Raw genomic sequence first — 18,033 nt, 5'->3', positions numbered from 1 at the left:
GCAAGTCTACTCGGCTCCGGGCTGGTACTGGGGGTTATCTGCACAGTCCTGTGATGTGAACTATCTATGGGTCTCTCAGCCATGGATACCAGCACCTGTTCCAGTGGAGGTGGCAGAGGATGCAATGACTCCATGGGGGTCCTTAGCTTTGGTGGTTTAATGCCCTGTTTTGTGCTGGTTGGTCTCCTGCCAGGAGGTGGTACTTTCCAGAAAGCATCAGCTGCAGTAGTGTAGAGAGGCACTGGCAGTGGGCAGGGCCCGAAAATTCCTAGGATTATATGTTTTTTGTCCTCTGCTACCAAGGTAGATAGGGAAGGACCATCGGGTGGGGGCAGGGCTAGGCCTGTCTGATCTCAGACTCTCCTTGGGCTGGTCTTGCTGTGGCTGCTGTGGGGGATGGGGCGAGATTCCCAGGTCACTGGAGTTGTGTACCTAAGAGGATTATGGCTGTCTCTGCTGAGTCATGCAGGTTGTCAGGGAAGTGGGGGAAAACTGGCAGTCACAGGCCTCATCCAGCTTCCAGGCAACCTGAAGGGCTGGTCTTACTCCCACCGTGACCCCACAACAGCCCCGAGTCTGTCTCCAGGTGGAGGGCGAGTCAGGCTTGAAAACTTGCCCAAGGCTTTCTGCCTCCCAGCTGTTAAAGCAAAGGCTTTAGTTCTTCCCCACCTGTGGGGTCTGCAAGCCAGATTCGTGCCCTCCTTGGAGTTCTGGCCAGGAGTCTTCTTGCCCCATTCAAATTGTCACAAAGTTCAGCTAGAGAATTCCTTCTCCCTGTGCAGTTTTACCCCCTGCTCCTCTGTCCACCCTCCTGATGGATCCCTGTGGTGCCAGGCAGGAATGCCCTGCTAGGGGACCCAGCAAGCTCCCAGGGCCTTTCTACAGCTTCCTCTACCTCTGTATTTTGCTCAGTTTGGCTCTTGACTCAGCTCCAGGTAAAGTTGGGAACTTCTCCTGCAAACAGACCTTCAGCTTCTCCAGTGTGTGTTCGGGAGATGAGGGTCTCCCTTTCCCACTTCCACAGTTGGGGCGATCACAGTATTTGGGGTGTCTCCCGGGTCCTCTAGGAGCAGTCCACTTCTTTCAGAGGGTCTGTGGGTCCTCTCAGGATTGCTGGTTAGTTCTTGCAGTCAATCTGGAGCTAAAATTCACAATGCGAGCCTCCGCATGCTGCTCTGTCTGGAGCCACAATCTAGTCCTGCCTCGCGTTCGCCTTGATCCCCTGTCCTCTGTATTTTACTTCTTACACAGATTTTCAAATAACCCCCGTTTTAAGCCTGACACTTCATCCCACCTTCAGCTGTATTCAGCACCTGCAATTTCTCAGCTTTCAGGAAGGCAACAACCTTCTTATTGGGACTTGCCTCTTAAGTTTCACCCTTCTCAGCCTATTATGTCAGTCACTGTTATCTTTTAGCTTCCTATACTATGTAGTTCATGGTTGCAATGTCTCTTAGTTTCTGAGATGATGGTGTTTTTGTGTGTTTTTCTCATCTCCTTGTTTTGGGGTGACTTCCAAGAGGTGAAAGGGCAGAAGCTCTTTATCACCTTAGGAAAACTCCAGAGTCCCTGTAATTAATATGTTACACTTCTGCCTGGACAAGTTTCCACCTGTTTGCTTTACACAAGAGGCCCTTTGTCCTTCTGTGTATTCTCCCACCACAGCCAAAAGGACTGTCTAAAAATGCCATCTCCCACATCACTCTTCCATGTAAGGCCCTTTAGTCATGGCTTAGAATCAGGAAGGTTCTCCTGATTCTCCTGATGGCCAGGACTCCCAGCACTGGCCCCAGATTCTCCTGATGAGCTGGGCCATGTATGTCTGTGGATGGGTGTCACTTGGTTTAGCTGCTCTGCTAAGGCAGAGGTTGCCTCCCTGGCATCCAGTGCTTGGGAGTCGTTGGTGGGGTTAGTCCCTCCAGCATGTTCACATTTGAGTCTCAGCAGAGTAAAGCCCTTGCCACCTGACCCAGCCCTTCAGCTTCACCTCCTGCCAGACTGCTTGCAGTCCCCAGTGTGCTGGGTCCTTCATCTCACTGCTCACATGATTTTCCTGCTGGCCAGAAACCCTTCTTTTCTTGCCTGCCTGCAGAACTTCTCTGTATTCTTCAAAGCCCACTTTCCCTGGCGAACCTTCCTGATTCTGCTCCCCTTCCCTCTTTCTTTTGGCCTCCCTCTGTCTTGGGTCCCAGTCATACTGGCCACTCTCCACTCTGTGCTGCAACACATCCATCCATTCTCTTTTTTGAACAGAATGAAGCTGATGCAGAGACAGAAATTTCAGGCTAGAAGGGACTACAGAGGTTATCCAATTTTGGGGGGATGCAGACAACACTAGAGGTAAGTTGAGTCTATTCAGCTTTTTCAGGGTTTTGGTCAATATTATTTCTCCTTCCAAATATCATGTTTCTATGTGTGGCCCCTGGAACTCTTTTTTGGTTCCCTTTCTGTCTTCCTCCTCCCACACTCCAGCAGGTGGCATAAAGCCTCACTGAGACCCCTTGCTGTAGCTTCAGTCTGTAATTGGAGGAAAGAAACACTGAGCTTTAGCAATATCATGTTCCAGTAAATAACTTTCCCTAGATGGCATGGTTTTTAGGCAACTACACAAACCGAATGGAAGGTGACAACCATACACTGCAAGAAATGAATCAGAATGGCCTTTCATTACAAACAGGCGCTCTGAAAGGAAAGGCCCAAAAACAATGTGGGAAGATGGCAAAATAGATAGAAAATATTCACTATAATATTTTAAAAATCACTTAGGTCAACAGCTTTGCTATCTAATCCCCTACTCAACCTCAGACGAAGGTGATTAAGTAGAATGTTTTCCCTTATTTGTTCCTTTGTGTAAGTGGGCAGAATTTTCATTGATTCATTCAACAAATATGTATGGGATGCCTATTATGAGCGACACACTGTTAGGCATGGAAAATGATAATGATAATAATGGCAACATGTGTTGAGCATTTACTAAGTTCCAGCTACTACGTGGTTTACATATATCATCTCACGTTGTCTTTGTAGACCTCATGTGAGGTAGTTACTATTATCTCCTTGTCGGCTGATGGGAAGCTGAGATTTAGAGAGGTTAACTATCCTGCTCCAAAGGTAGAGTCAGGATTCAGGCCGACTAACTCCAGAGTACTTGCTCTCAGCACTACTTTAAGTATCTGGAGCCAAATCTGAACCACTGAGTGTGGCTGGGAACATTCTCCATAGCCCCCTGCTCTACCAGAGAAGCTACTGAATATGGTTGAGAAGAGGGCAGAGAAGCACAGTGGCTTCCACCTCCCAGCACTGGCCCCAGATTCTCCTGATGAGCTGGGCCATGTATGTCTGTGGATGGGTGTCACTTGGTTTAGCTGCTCTGCTAAGGCAGAGGTTGCCTCCCTGGCATCCAGTGCTTGGGAGTCGTTGGTGGGGTTAGTCCCTCCAGCAACAGCGTATTCTAGGCAGCTCTAAGGGTTAGGAAGTTCCTGATTACATTGATCTAGGCCCTTCCCCCATTCATTCTAGTTTTATCCAAGTCTTTTTTATTTTATTTTTTGCAAAGTCTTTTGATATAATCTTTCCCTATACCCCACAGAAACTGGACTTCCTACTTCCTATGATGACCTATGATTAAATTTTTTAAAAAAAATTTTGCATAGATCTCCTGCTTGTCTAATGACCTATGATTATTTTCTTTCTTTTTCTTTTCTTTTTTTTTTTTTTTTTTTTTTTTTGAGATAGGGTCTTGTTCTGTCACCCAGGCTGGAGTGCAGTGGCACAATCTTGGCTCACGGCAACATCTGCCTCCCGCTTCAAGCGACTCTCTTGCTTCAGCCTCCCAAGCAGTTGGGACTACAGGCGCGTGCCAACAAACCCTGCTAATTTTTGTATTTTTAGTAGAGACTAGGTTTCTCCATGTTGGCCAGGCTGGTCTCGAACTCCTGACCTTGAATGATCTGCCCACCTCGGCCTCCCAAAGTGTTGGGATTAGAGTCGTGAGCCACCGCGCCTGGACTGATGACCTGTGATTAAAAAAAAATCTTTAACTGAAGTTTTTTTTTTTTTTTTTTTTGAGATAACTTTGATCTTTTATTACACTTTTTATAAGTATTTTCCAGGCAAACAGAACTCAGGGGTGGGGAAGCACTAGCAAATAGGAAGTCCAGGGGTCATTCAAGATTATGCATTAAATCATAGTACATTTTGAAGTCATAAAACCCCAATCAAATTGTCTTTGTTTTCCAGTATTCGAGACAACAGTAAGAGAAAAACTGGGAGAGTGTATGCATGTGTGTGTGTATGTGTGCATGTGTGTATGTGGATATGTGTGAGCCTTAAAACAGCTACACACAAACATATTTATTTTCCTCCAGTCGAAAGGAAGCTCCCATTAGTACGTATAGAAACAACACACACTCCCAGGAGATTTCTAACTGACAAGGGGGTGTCTTTAAGGTAGAGAAGAAAAGCCCAGCAGAAGGGCCCCATATGGATTTCTGGATGTTAATGGAGAGACATGCTATCTTGAGGGCCACGTGGAATATTAATGTGAAAAAAATTCGATAATGACATTAACAGAAACTGCTGTGGAAAATGCCCTAACCCAACTCACTGCTAATGATGATCCTCAAGAATCTATTGAATATGCCAAAAAATCAGAATAATATGTGCTAAGCCCAAACATTTTGGGGGAAACATTTTGGCTCCCTCAACTCAACTATACGTTTTTCAGGATCAAGGATTTAAGAGGTTCAGTCCGCAAAATCTGTTGATGCCTATGATGTGTCATTTACAGATCTCGGTGCTGTGGATCTGGTAGTGGACAGAGCCCCTGCTCATATGCGACTTTCATTTAATTGGGGGGAGGCAAACAATAATCACATAAACCTTCACTATGTCAGGAGTGACAGGTGCCATGAAAAGCAGTGACAAGCGGGACAGTGAGGGGCAGGTGATATGTTTGATTATTAGCAGGAGAGGCCTCTCTCCTAATGAGGTAACATCTGGGCAGATACTGAGTAAAGCAAGGTGAGAGAGACCTGGGGGAAGAGCATCCGACACTTCTTTCTGCGTCACATAGCGGCTGGTATGTAAGGTGAGCACGACAGGTGTTTATCAATAGTAATTTACCAACTTAGTGATCCTTTGAGGTTAAGTTGACTGAGTAGATTAAAGGAACTAGAATCTGGTGAAGGGGATTAGAATCTGGCGAGTTTACTGCATTGTCTTGCCCAGTGGTTCTCAACTAGGGTAGCATTTGCCTGCCAAGGGACATTTGGCAGTATCTGGAGACATTTTGATGATCACAACCTGGGCAGGTGGGGAGGTTACTACTGGCATCTCGTGGGCAAAGTTCAAAGGGTGCTAAACACTCTACAATTCACGGAATAAGTCCGTGCAGCAAAGAATTAAAAGCCCAAAGTGTCAGCAGTGCCACCGTTGATAAATCCTATCTGATACCAGATCTCTGATGAGAGTTGAGGGACTGGGCAGGAAGAGCTCTTGAGAACAACCCTATCGAGAGCTGAACATCTGCAAACAGGGCAGATCCAAGGCCGTTGGAGATGCCCTGGGGCTTCTGTTCCCAGCTTGGTGACAGACTTGGCTGGTTGGTTTCAAAGTCACACAGGGATTTATTTATTAAACAATATTAAGTAAAAGTTTCCTGTATGTTTTTGGTATAAAAGAAAATAAGGAGACAAGATGTGGTTCCAGCCATCAAAGATATTATAGCCAAGGAAGGATGGGAGGCATGCACGCGAACTCCTGCTATGTGACAATGGCCACAGAGGGTAGAAATAAAATGACGTAGGGGAGAAGAGTAATGACTTTTGTTGGAGTGACCCAAATAGGTTTAATGTATGAGGTATCATTTGAACTGGGCTTTGACAATGGCTTTTAGTAAGCAGAGAGGGAAATGCAGGATATGCTAGGTGGGGGGTAAGATGTGAAAACAAGTAAAAAGTCAGGAAATAATCGTCATCATCATAATAATATGAACTCCCACCTACTAAGTCCCCTCTATATGGTAGGTATAGTGCCAAGTATTTTATCATGATAATTGTATACTAAACTCAAAACTGATATATGCAAATCAGCTAAAGCCTAGCACAACCCAAAGTGACTTGAATTTCCATCTTACCCATTTCAAAATGATAGTACAACGGGGGCAGTGTTACCTGTGGTGTGTTGCATAAATACCGAAGCAGTTCACCGATATACTGAATGACAGTGATGTTGTATTTTCTGCAGTCATCCCAAAACTGGCTGGCTGAAAATTTAGTCCGCAAGGCAAGAGTAGCACCTACAGAGAAAGCATAGAAAGTGTCAAGAAAGAAATGGTAGAAAAAATTCTCCCAATTATGTTTAATTTGGGAACTTTGAAAGACAGAAATTTAAAAATAAATTATATTTGCAAACAAGTATTGAGTACCTTATATTCAATGCAAAAAATTAGTAAGACATGGTTTTGTTTGATAGGGGCTTCCAATCTATGGAGGAGAAGACTCATACAAAGGTCATTTTAATAAAAGTCAGCTTGCAGTAAGAGATTCAAATGAGGTCCTAAGAGGGAGGGAGGGGAGAGGGACAGAGATTCCATGCAATATATATATATATATATATAAATATTTCATGCTATATATAGAGTGAGACTGTCTCAAATATACATATATACACACATACATACATATGTGTGTGTATATATATATATATATATTTGAGACAGAGTCTCGTTCTATTTTGTTTTTTTCTTTTTTTGAGACTGAGTCTCGCTCTGTCACCCAGGCTGGAGTGCAGTGGTGCCATCTTGACTCACTGCAACATCCGCCTCCTGGGTTCAAGTGATTCTCTTGCCTCAGCCTCCTGAGTAGGTGAGATTACAGGTGTGTGCCACCACGCCTGGCAAATTTTTTGTATTTTTAGTAGAGATGGGGTTTCCCTGTGTTAGCCAGGATGGTTTCAATCTCCTGACCTCGTGATCTGTCCCCCTCGGCCTCCCAAAGTGCTGGGATTACAGGCGTGAGCCACTGCACCTGGCCCGAGTCTTGCTCTGTTGCCCAGGCTGGAGTGCAGTGGTGCAATCTTGGCTCACTGCAACCTCCGCCTTGTGGGTTCTTGTGCCTCAGTCTCTAAGTAGCTGGGATTACAGGCGGGCACCATCAGGCCTGGCTAATTTTTGTATTTTTTAAGAAGTGATGGGGTTTTGCCATGTTGACCAGGCTGGTCTCAAACTCCTGACCTCAAGTGATTCGCCTGCCTCAACCTCCCAAAGCGCTGGGATTACAGGCAGGAGCCACTGTGCCTGGCTCATTCATGCAATATTTTAAATAATTTTGTGCATAAAATAAAGTTTGTGTTAAGTACTTATCTGTAGTATTTTCCACTTGTGGTGTCCTGGTGCTCAGAAAGTTTCAGATTTTGGAGCATTTTGGATTTCACATTTTTGGATTGTGTGTGTGTGTGTGTGTGTGTGTGTATTTGAGCTGCTATAACAACATAGTACAGACTAGGTGGCTTAAACAACATATATCTCTTGCAGTTCTGGAGGCTGGGAAGTCCCTATCAAGGTGTTGGCAGATCAGGTGTCTGGTGAGGGCATTTTTCCTGGTTTGGGGATGGTCATCATCTCCCTGTGTCCTTACATGGAAGAGAACGGAGTCAGGAAAGAAGCTCTCTCCTGTCTCTTCTGATAAGGGCACTACTTTTCATGAAGGTGCTACTCTCATGACCCAATTACCTCCCAAAGACCCTACCAGCTAATACCATCATATTGAGGGTTAGGATTTCAACACATACATTTTTGGGGGACAAAAATATCCATCCATGACATGCATGCATATACACACGCATATGTGTGTGTATATACATATGTGTATATATATTTATATATACATATATGATTATTTAAAATGAAATGCCACATGGGAGAAAAAGTTGTTTTTTAGTTCAGTCAGAAAGTTACAGATAGCTTCCTGGAAGAGATGGCTATTGAACTTTGCGGTAATGTATACAAGTGACATAAATCCTCCTGGAAGGAGAGAGGATGGCAACTCCAATTTGAATAGTAAAGTCTGAGAAGGAAAAAGAAGAGATGGCAAGCCAAGCCAAGTATTCTGATGCAGTTGCCATCTTCTCTCCTTCTAGTAGAGCTGAAAAGCTGTGGAAACAGGGGAGGCTGCAGAAGAGTGCACACAACTGAAGAAGTTTAAATCAGATGCTGATGGAGATCAACATGTAAGTTTCTAAAGATGGAAATGACATGACATAGAATCTAAGATTCAAGTGTCATAACCTAGATACAGATAATTTTTTATTTTATTTTATTTTATTTTCACAGTTGAGGTCTCACTCTGTCACCCAGCTTGGAGTGCAGTGGTGCAATCACAGCTCACTGCAATCTTGAACTCTTGGACTCAAGCAATTCTCCTACTTCAGCCTCCTGGGTAGCTGGGACTACAGACTTGAGCCACCATGCCTGGCTATTTTTTTTTATTTTTGTAGAGATGAGGTTTGCTCTGTTGCCCAGGCTGGTCTTGAACTCCTGGCCTCAAGCAATCCTCCTGCCTTGGTCTCCCAAAGTGCTGGGAATACAGGTGTGAACCATTGCACCCAGCTCTAAAATATTTTAAAGGAGTTTCTCTCTTGATATACTGAACAATTATAGCATTATATTATTAGATAAGCAGGCATGAAAAAACAGATTATTTTAGATGCTTGCTTGTAATATGAGTCAAATAGCCTTATTGTTAATGCAAAATTGAAGACTGTTCCTAGCAGACAGCAACGTAGCCAAATTTTATATTACTGTTCCTTGTGAGAAAATGTAAATGTGCACTCGCCTCCAACACTTTGTAGAAAAAGCTTACCCGCCACAATACATCCGTGAAAGCCAATCAATAGTGCAGCACTGTGGTACAAGGGCAGAGTGATATAGATGACATCATCTGCCTTCAATCCGCTTACAAAAGTGAGGCCAGTTCCATACCATATGCGCTGATGAGTGATCATGGCCGCTTTTGGAAGACCTTTGCAAATATACAAGAGAAGGCATGAGTTAACCAAGACTGGGCATTTACAGTGTAGGAGAGAGATCTGGCTTAGGAAGATTAATCATCCTGTATTTTGAGAATTGTGCTGGGAAGGGCCATGACCAGTTAGACCAGAAGTTGACAAATTTTTTCTATAAAGGACCAGAGAGTAAATGTTTTAGGCTTTGTGGGTCATACAATCTCTGTTGCAACAACTGAACTCTGCTATTGTGGTCAAAAGCAGCCATACACATACGCATAAATGGAGTGTGGCTGTGTTCCAATAAAACTTTATTTATAAAAACAGGTGGGAGGCTGTATTTGGCCCACAAGCCACAGATTGCTAACTCCTGAGTTAGATGGTTATGACAGTAGTAATCTGAAGAGAAACCGAAAACAGAGGAATGAATGTCTATTGAATTTCTGCTCTGTGGCTACCATTTTGCAAGACATTTAAAAAATTTCATTTAATTTCCATAACACGTTTATGTATGACATAAACAGAATTATATTCTCTAATCCACAGATGTGAAGGCTGGGAGTCAGAGAGATTTCTTATGTACTGCAGTTATTTTATACAAACAAAGCAAATATGAACATTTGCTTATATGTTCTTGCCTTTTCCATTAAAAAATATGCACACTCAGCCGGGTGCGATGGCTCACACCTGTAATCCCAGCACTTTGGGAGGCCAAGGTGGGTGGATCACAAGGTCAGGAGATCGAGACCATCCTGGCTAACATGGTGAAACCCCGTCTCTATTAAAAATACAAAAAATTAGCCAGGCATGGTGGTGGGCACCTGTAGTCCCAGCTACTTGGGAGGCTGAGGCGGGAGAAGGGCGTGAACCTGGGAGGCGGAGGTTGCAGTGAGCCAAGATAGCGCCACTGCACTCTAGCCTGGGTGACAGAGCCAGACCCTGTCTCAAAAAAAAAAAAAAAAAAAAAAAAAAAAAAAAAGCACACTATTTTGCATGTTTTTTGTCTCTGCTGCTTAACACTGTTTACTGGAGATTTGTTCATGTTTGTACATAGAGATTTCTCTTATTCATTTATTTATTCTCTTTCTCAGCTCCTTCAGAAGTTCTTTTATGAGTCTATTATAATTTATTTATACTATTTGCTGTTACAAATGATGCTGCAGTGAAGAACTTCGTCCATATGGTAGTTCACATATGAATGACACCATATCTTTTGGATAAATTCACGGAAGTGAGATTGTTGTGTCAAAAGATAAAAGATGGCCAGTCCTGTAATCCCAGCACTTTGGGATGCTGAGGCAGGAGGATCGCTTGAGCCCAGGAGTTCAGCACCAGTCTGGGCAACCCTCCTCAACAAAAAGTAAAACAAATTAGCTGGGCGTGGCAGCATGCATCTGTAGTCCTAGCTACTTGGGTGGGAGGACTGCTTGAGCCCAGGAGGTTGAGGCTACAGTGAGCCCTGATCCTGCCACACTGTACTCCAGCCTGGGCAACAGATTGAGTTTCTGTTTCAAAAAAAAAGTCTTTGTAATCTTGATAAATAACTGCCACATTTCCAGTTATAAGGGGTGTCCCCATTCATTCTCCTACCAGCAATACATGAGTATGCCTGTTTCCTCCTTGCCTTGTCAATGTGTGCTCTTAAATGTTGGGACCTTTGCCAGTCAGAAAGGTGAAAAACGGTATCTCCATGTAGTTTTAGTACATTAGACTAAATGCGTTTGCATTTTCTTAACCATAATTTATATACGTTTTTTGTAAGATTTTCTTCTGTTAAGTGTTTACTTATATTGTTTCCCATGGAAGAACAGTTTAATTGGGGAGGGCATGAGGTCACTGGGAAGGGGACTAAGAGTTTAAGATCTGAGTGGGTAAGTAGACTTCATGAAGAGGAAGACAGATCTCTGTTGACTCAGATTCTTCAATGCTTGATAATACGTTCACCGGATATTGCCCAAATAGCAGCAACTTGTTCTGAGGCAGACAAATATGGTCAGCAACCTACCATTACTGTAAACACAATTCAAAATTCATTTTCTTTGACAATGGGCCAGTTTTTTTGTTTTGTTTTATATATTATTATTAATATTATTTTTGAGATAGGCTTTCACTCTGTTGCCAGGCTGGAGTGTAGTGGTGTTCAAGGCTCACCACAGCCTCAGGTCAAGTGATCCTCTTGTCTCATCCCCCCAAGTATCTGGGACCACAGGTGTGCACCACCATGCCTGGCTAATTTATTTATTTATATTTGTTTGTAGAGACGAGGTCTTGCTTTATTGCCCAGACTGATCTTGAACTCTTGGCTTCAAGTGAGCCTCCCATCTTGGCCCCAAAGTGTTGGGATTGTAGATAAGAGCCAACATGCCTGGCCTCTGAACTTTTTAAAAAGAAATGCTCATCTTTGTTGCCTTGAAGTACTTCCAGAACTTTCCCAAATTAAGATTTTGTATTAATGAAGAAATGAGAATATCTGGTAACTATTATATAATTTTGTGCTAATGACTTCCTTTGAGGAACAGGGACATTTGTTCTCCAACTGTTTAAATGAATTCTTTTAATTAATGTTTACAAGAGTAACTTAGCAATTTTTTTTTCTACAGACAGTGTCTTGCTGTGTCACCCAGCATGGGGTACAGTGGCACGTCACTGTAGCCTCAGACTCCTGGGCTCCAGTGATCCTCCCACCTCAGTCTCCCAAGTAGCTAGGACTACAAGGTGTACCACTATGCCAGCTAATTTTTTAATGTTTTTGTAAAGATGGGGTCTTGCTATGTTGCCCAGCCTGGTCTCAAACTTCTGGGCTCAAGCGAACCTCCTGCCTTAGCCTCCCAAAGTTCTGAGATTATAGATGTGAGCCACTGTGCTTGGCCTAGCAAATATTTGATTCAGAGAAAATGAAAAAAGTAAAATAAACACCCATTCAATTGTCTTCCAATTAAATATAAATTCTGACTTAAGAGATTAAATCAGAGAATGCTCATTCTCCTTTTTCTCCCTAAAAGGGATTTTCTATTTGACTGTGAAAACAGCATTATAACAAAATTTCATACTTGTTTACACAGTACTAAGATTGGATTTCCCCCTCATTAACCAAGGGCTCAATCCTTTCCCAAATAAACATTTACAATTTAATTTTACCATTCTATTAAGAAATGATGATAAAAGTCCCATATGTTAAGGGAATGTCTGTATGCAGCAGAAGCAATTGGTTAATTGTGCCATCTCACCTTTCTGTTGGCCTGGCAATAAAAATAAAAAAATAAAAAAATGAGAGACATTATGTTTTGGGCACCAGCTTTAATATATCAATCCTGGCTGCTTCTTATTTACTTAAATACTTAGCAAAAGTGACTGTATGAAGTGAGGCCAACAGTCAAGTTAAACTCAGGTCCAGGAACTGTGAGCTCAGGTGGGTGCTGAGGGCCTGTCGAGGTGAAGGAGACAGTTCCTGTCAGCTGTAGCCGAGATAAAAGGCTCAAAGGACATTTTAGCCTGGTCTGTTGATTATTTAACAAGGAGAAGACACGTATTACCTGCTTAAATTAAATTAAAATTTTAATCAACAGAGGTAAAAGACTCACAGATTCAATTTTCCAATATTGATAATAATAATTGGCATGCTGGGGCTGGCTTCCTGTCCTTCTTTTAAATATACCCCTCAGGCTTCATATTATTACATTTTGGTCTTCCTGGCCTATAGTAGGCAGACACTAAATATCTACCACATGAATAAACAAGAAGGTACTGGGGTAGAGCTGTCAATTGTATGAGCTATGGAATCAGCCTCCAAGGTGAATCCTGACAGTTCTAATGCTTATCTTGGGAAATTCTTAACCTCTCTAAGCATCATTTTCTGAATCTCTAAAATGGAAGTAAAAATAGTACCCATGTCAAGAGTTGGGGCAGAATCTTATCAACAAATGTTGTAAAGCCCCTTGAAGAATGCCTAGCACACATACTACCCTTAATATTGCTTCTTCCATATAGCAGTGCTCCCATAACATTGTTAATTGGCAGTGTTTCTTCTTAGTGGCTCATAATGGTGCAGCTTACAGTTGAAGGCATCCTAGATAAAATACTGTATTTGAAATACAGTATTTTAGGCCTTATGCTATAGCCACCCCACATCCACAGCACCAAACAGCTCCAAATCAGTGTTGCATGGGAAGATAATGGTTAAAACATTTATATAGACAGAACCCCCTAATTGTTCACTGGTCTTCTCCTGTGTTCCATTTATAATCAATTATAAAGTCTATATGGACTCTGGATGTAATATAATCAAAACACAACAAGCATGAAAAACAATTCCAACTACCTATTCAGAGTCAAATCTCATTCATCATCATAACCCCTTCTGTAGTTCTTGGTTAATCTCTTTATCTGTTCTATACCAACTGGGGGAAAATATGCATAGCTTGGAGAAACCCAAATGAGATCACATGCTATGAAATAAGATCAGTTCCCACAGGCAAATAACTAAATCTCCTGAAGTATTATTTATCCAATAAGTTTGGCAAAGAAAGAGATTTGAAAACCTGTGCCAACATTTAACTCCTTCAGATCCATTTTTTTGGGGAATCCCCCCTTTATTTTTACCTGTGGTTCCAGAAGTATAAATGTATAAGGCAGGAGCGGAAAAAGTGACTTCAGACCTCCATGACTCTGGGGTAGGTTCAGCTGATACTTCATCCACTTTGTCCAGGAAAGAGTCAATCCCATCTGTGTTAGAAGTTCTGCTCACATAATAGATGGACACATCATCTTTTTTAAGGCTTGGCAGTATCTCTTCAACAGCTGTTTGTAGTTCTTAATTTAATAAGAAAAAAATCAAAACAACTAAATCAGTCTATTAAAGTTCTATTAGTGCTTCAATAAGCATCATAATTTTATTTTCAGCATAATTTTTTGGTTAAATTTGTGGACATGACAAATGATGCTTATCATTATGTATTTTATATTATTATTATTATTATTTTAATGGAGATGGGGTCTATGTCAACCAAGCTGGTCTCGAACTGCTGGCCTCAAGCAATCCTCCCATCTTGGCCTCCCAAAGTGTGGGGATTACAGAGCTCGTGAGCCACTGCACCCAGCCCTATTGTGCATTTTAAATATGAAATTTACTACATTTGAAAAAAAATCACGAGATTCCAATACTGAGGGAAGTTTGGGTTTTGATGGTTTCACAAGCATAGCAGATGGTTGGCTGAAATCTGTACTTCCTGTGGCAAGTGCAAACCAATGGACGTATGGGCAAAACCCAAGAAATATCAGTGTGTAACTGATATATATCTAAATATAACTCCAGAAATAAATGTAGCTATTCCTAATATGTGCCACACAGGACTAAAGATGAACAAAAGAGAGAAAATTTTAAGGAAGGAGAAGAGAAATGAAAAGAAGGGAGCCATGCTAATGAACAAAGATGATAGACGCTAACTTTATGTAACAATTTTTTCGTATGCATCAGTAACAAGTAATTTCCTAGGAAGGTTAAACTGATCTGAGAAATAAGCTCTAAATTTCATAAGCACATTCTCCAGTCTGAGGGGAAAAAAAGGAGTGATTAATTTAGAGCAGTGTTTCCCAACCTGTGGGTCATAATTACAGTAGTGGATTGTTAAAATCATTTAAACTGAGCGATATTTAAAAAAATGAAAAATACTTAAAAGAAGGAAATAGAAATTTTGAAGCACATCTTAACATAGTAAAAGGTAACAGTTCTACTGCTTATCTTGAGAAGTTCTTAACCTCCCTAAGCATCATTTTCTGCATCTCTAAAATGGAAGTAAAAATAGCACCCATCTCAAAAGTGGTGGCAGAATCTTATCAACAAATATTATAGCGCTCCTTGAACAATGCCTAGTACACACTACCCTTAATGTTACTTCTTCCATATGGCAGTGTCCCATAACACTGTTATAGGAACTATTCTTAATAGATGAACAGGGCTATTCATTTTTAAAAGTTTTGTTTCAGTTATGTGGGTGTGTGGGTACTGGGTCATGCACAAAAGTATTTCTCACTGGGTTAAGGTCAAACATTTTAAAGGCATTGATTTAATATGCAAACCACATTTCAGGCTTGCCACTTGGATTTTGTGCCTTTAAGCCATAAAGTGAGACTGCTTTTAAGCCTACTTGTCTGGAATTGTGATAACGGAAGTGAATATACTTATTCTTTTTTTGTTTTGTTTTGTTTTGAGACGGAGTCTCGCTCTGTCGCCCAGGCTGGAGTGCAGTGGCCGGATCTCGGCTCACTGCAACCTACGCCTCCCGGGTTCATGCCATTTTCCTGCCTCAGCCTCCCAGTAGCTGGGACTACAGGCGCCCGCCACCACGCCCGTCTAATTTTTTGTATTTTTAGTAGAGACAGGGTTTCACAGTGTTATCCAGGATGGTCTTGATCTCCTGACCTCGTGATCCACCCACCTCGGCCTCCCAAAGTGCTGGGTAGGAAGGTAACTAAATGTCCCAGGGAATTACCTTGGGGAGGCTACACCTAATTCATCTGATATGCTTTGCTTTTCAGATGTTTGTGTATGATATCTCCATGAAGACAAGAAATATCATCAGGATAGATGCATTTAAAATTTAAAAAAATATTTTAATCAAAAGACTCACACACTTGGTAACAATAAATCAAATAGTACAAAAGGGTTTATAATGAAAATAAACAAGTCCTTACCCAGGCCTTCCTCGCAACTAAAGCTATTGCCTAGGGGAAACCACTGTCAATTTTTTAAATTTAATTTAATTTATTTTATTTATTTATTTATTTTGAGATGAAGTCTCACTTTGTCACTCAGGCTGGAGTGCAGTGGCGCGATCTCGGATCACTGCAAGCTCTACCTCCCGGGTTCATGCCATTCTCCTCCCTCAGCCTCCCAAGTAGCTGGGACTACTTGTCCCAGGTGCCTGCCACCACACCTGGCTAATTTTTTTTTTTTGTATTTTTAGTAGAGATGGGGTTTCACTGTGTTAGCCAGGATGGTCTTGATCTCCTGACCTTGTGATCCACCTACTTTGGCCTCCCAAAGTGCTGGGATTACAGGTGTGAGCCACAGCACCCAGCCCACCATTGTCAATTTTTAAAAAGCTGTTTCTTCTGGCAATTACCTCTCCATCACCAAAAAATATGCATTTCCTGCTAGTTCTTGGCCTATCAATTTTGATTCCTACTTCCATTTCACCCTGTCCATTTCTGACAGTTATTATCTTCACTTTACATTGTCTAGGGTAATAGCATTTACATTTATTCTGATACCATTATTCTGTCTTCCCAGCTTTATGGATTTGCTCTAGGAGCTGAAAACCAACAATCAGAATCAACACAATTATGACTACGAAAATACTCACTGCAGAGCCAAGTAAAGTGCTATGATTGTACTTTCTTTATTGAAGTTCTCTTTTTTTCTTTTGTCCCAAGAATCTTTATTCTCCTCCTTTACATTTTTTTTTTTTTAATTTGTGTCTGGTTGCTCTCTAGTCCTTCAGCACCCCAGAAAGGTTACTAGAAATATGACTGTTGTAGAAACTGGGATGGTAGCATCCACTCCTGTGCCACCGCCTTGGCTCATGTCCTCATTATATCCTACCTAGATTATTGCTATAGCCTCCTGACCAAAGTCTTGCCCTTGAGTCTCTTCCTGCTTCTAATTTATCAGCTTCACTCTCATCCAACTTCTTGTTGCCACCCTGTTTTTCAGGGCTGTTCATCCTTGTCACAGAATCCACTCCTTATTCGGGAGGTCCAGAGGTGCCTCCCGGTCCCACTCCTGCTGGCATTCTGTGTCATCGCCTACTCGCTACCTCTTGCCCTCTTTCCTCTAACCACACTGATGTATGGAAAATCCCTGAAGGTACCCGTATGCTCACGTCTCATTACTTTTGCCCAGGTTGTTTCATGGTCTCTCACCCGCTGGTCACCTGGAAAACTCCTGCTTATCCTTCAAGACTCAGTGTAGGTAGCACTTCTTTTCTGTTACCTTTTCCTCCTCTGCAAAGTTAGCTGCTCCCTTCTACAGCTCCCATAGGAGCCCGTATTTATAATTATCAGGGCACTTATACACAGTATGATAGGGTTCAATTTTTTTTTTCTTTTGAGACAGGGTCCTGCTCTGTCTCCCAGGCTGGAGTGCAGTGGCGTGATCATGGCTTACTGCAGCGTCAACCACCTGGGCTCAAGTGATCCTCCCATTTCAGCCTCCCAAGTAACTGGGACTACAGGAGTACCATATGCCCAGCTAACTTTTTGTAGAGATGGTGTCCCACTACGTTGCCCAGGCTGATCTCCAACTTCTGAGCTCAAGCAATCCTCCCACCTCTGCCTTTCAAAGTGCTGGGATTACAGGTGTGAGCTACCATGCCCGGCAGATGTGGTTTAATTCATTTTCTCCTCTATTAGACAGGGAGATCTTTGAAATTAAGATCATAATCAAATCATCTTTGCACTCCCAGAACTACTAGATAAGTGCTCAATAAATGTCTATAATTGAAAAAAATTTGCACAAAGTATGATATTAGTGTGGAAGAGACAGAGGAATACGCTAAAGCTGCTTAAAGGATTCAAATCTGCGAGTTGATAAACCTTTAAGAAAACATAATGTAAGATGAAATAATTTTTGAGATACAAGTATGCCTTGCTTACAAGTAAGGGCCCACAGAGGTAAATTTAAAAACAGCAATTCCTACTGCTAAAGAATTGTGAAATCTCCTTTCTTTCCTCCTGTCATGAGACTCATGGTCCATAGTCAAACAACCCATTCATAAGTTACCTGGATCCATTCTCATTCCCTCCCTCCCAACATTTATTCAACATCTATTTAAAGAGTGTTCCCTGTGTGCCAGACAGGTCTCTGTACACTGGATATGACAGTGAGCAAAACACTGTCCCTGTTTTCATAGAGCCCAGGTCTAATAGAGGAGAAACAAACAAAAATCAAAATAAGTGGCCATAGGTGTCACCACAGGGGAAGGAGAAGGTATTTGGGGAGCAGGTGGTGGTGGGGCGGGGGGGGGGGGGGGG

General features: G+C 42.1%; 1 protein-coding gene across 1 annotated transcript in view; it reads right to left on the bottom strand.

The window, feature by feature from the left end:
* Positions 1 to 18,033, bottom strand: part of SLC27A2 (solute carrier family 27 member 2) — a 53,540-nt gene that overhangs the window by 24,436 nt on the left and 11,071 nt on the right. Inside the window, exons 2-4 of the mRNA XM_017896206.1 lie at positions 13,603 to 13,812; positions 8,862 to 9,020; positions 6,174 to 6,298 (exon numbers count right to left, since the gene is read on the bottom strand). Coding sequence (XP_017751695.1) covers positions 6,174 to 6,298; positions 8,862 to 9,020; positions 13,603 to 13,812 — 494 coding nt within the window. The remainder of the gene's footprint in view (positions 1 to 6,173; positions 6,299 to 8,861; positions 9,021 to 13,602; positions 13,813 to 18,033) is intronic.

Source organism: Rhinopithecus bieti, unplaced genomic scaffold (assembly GCF_001698545.2).
Source record: "Rhinopithecus bieti isolate Rb0 unplaced genomic scaffold, ASM169854v2 scaffold_27781, whole genome shotgun sequence".
Classification (NCBI taxonomy): Eukaryota; Metazoa; Chordata; class Mammalia; order Primates; family Cercopithecidae; genus Rhinopithecus; species Rhinopithecus bieti.
Note: the sequence above shows the minus strand (reverse complement) of the source record. Positions and strands in the feature narration are given on the sequence as shown.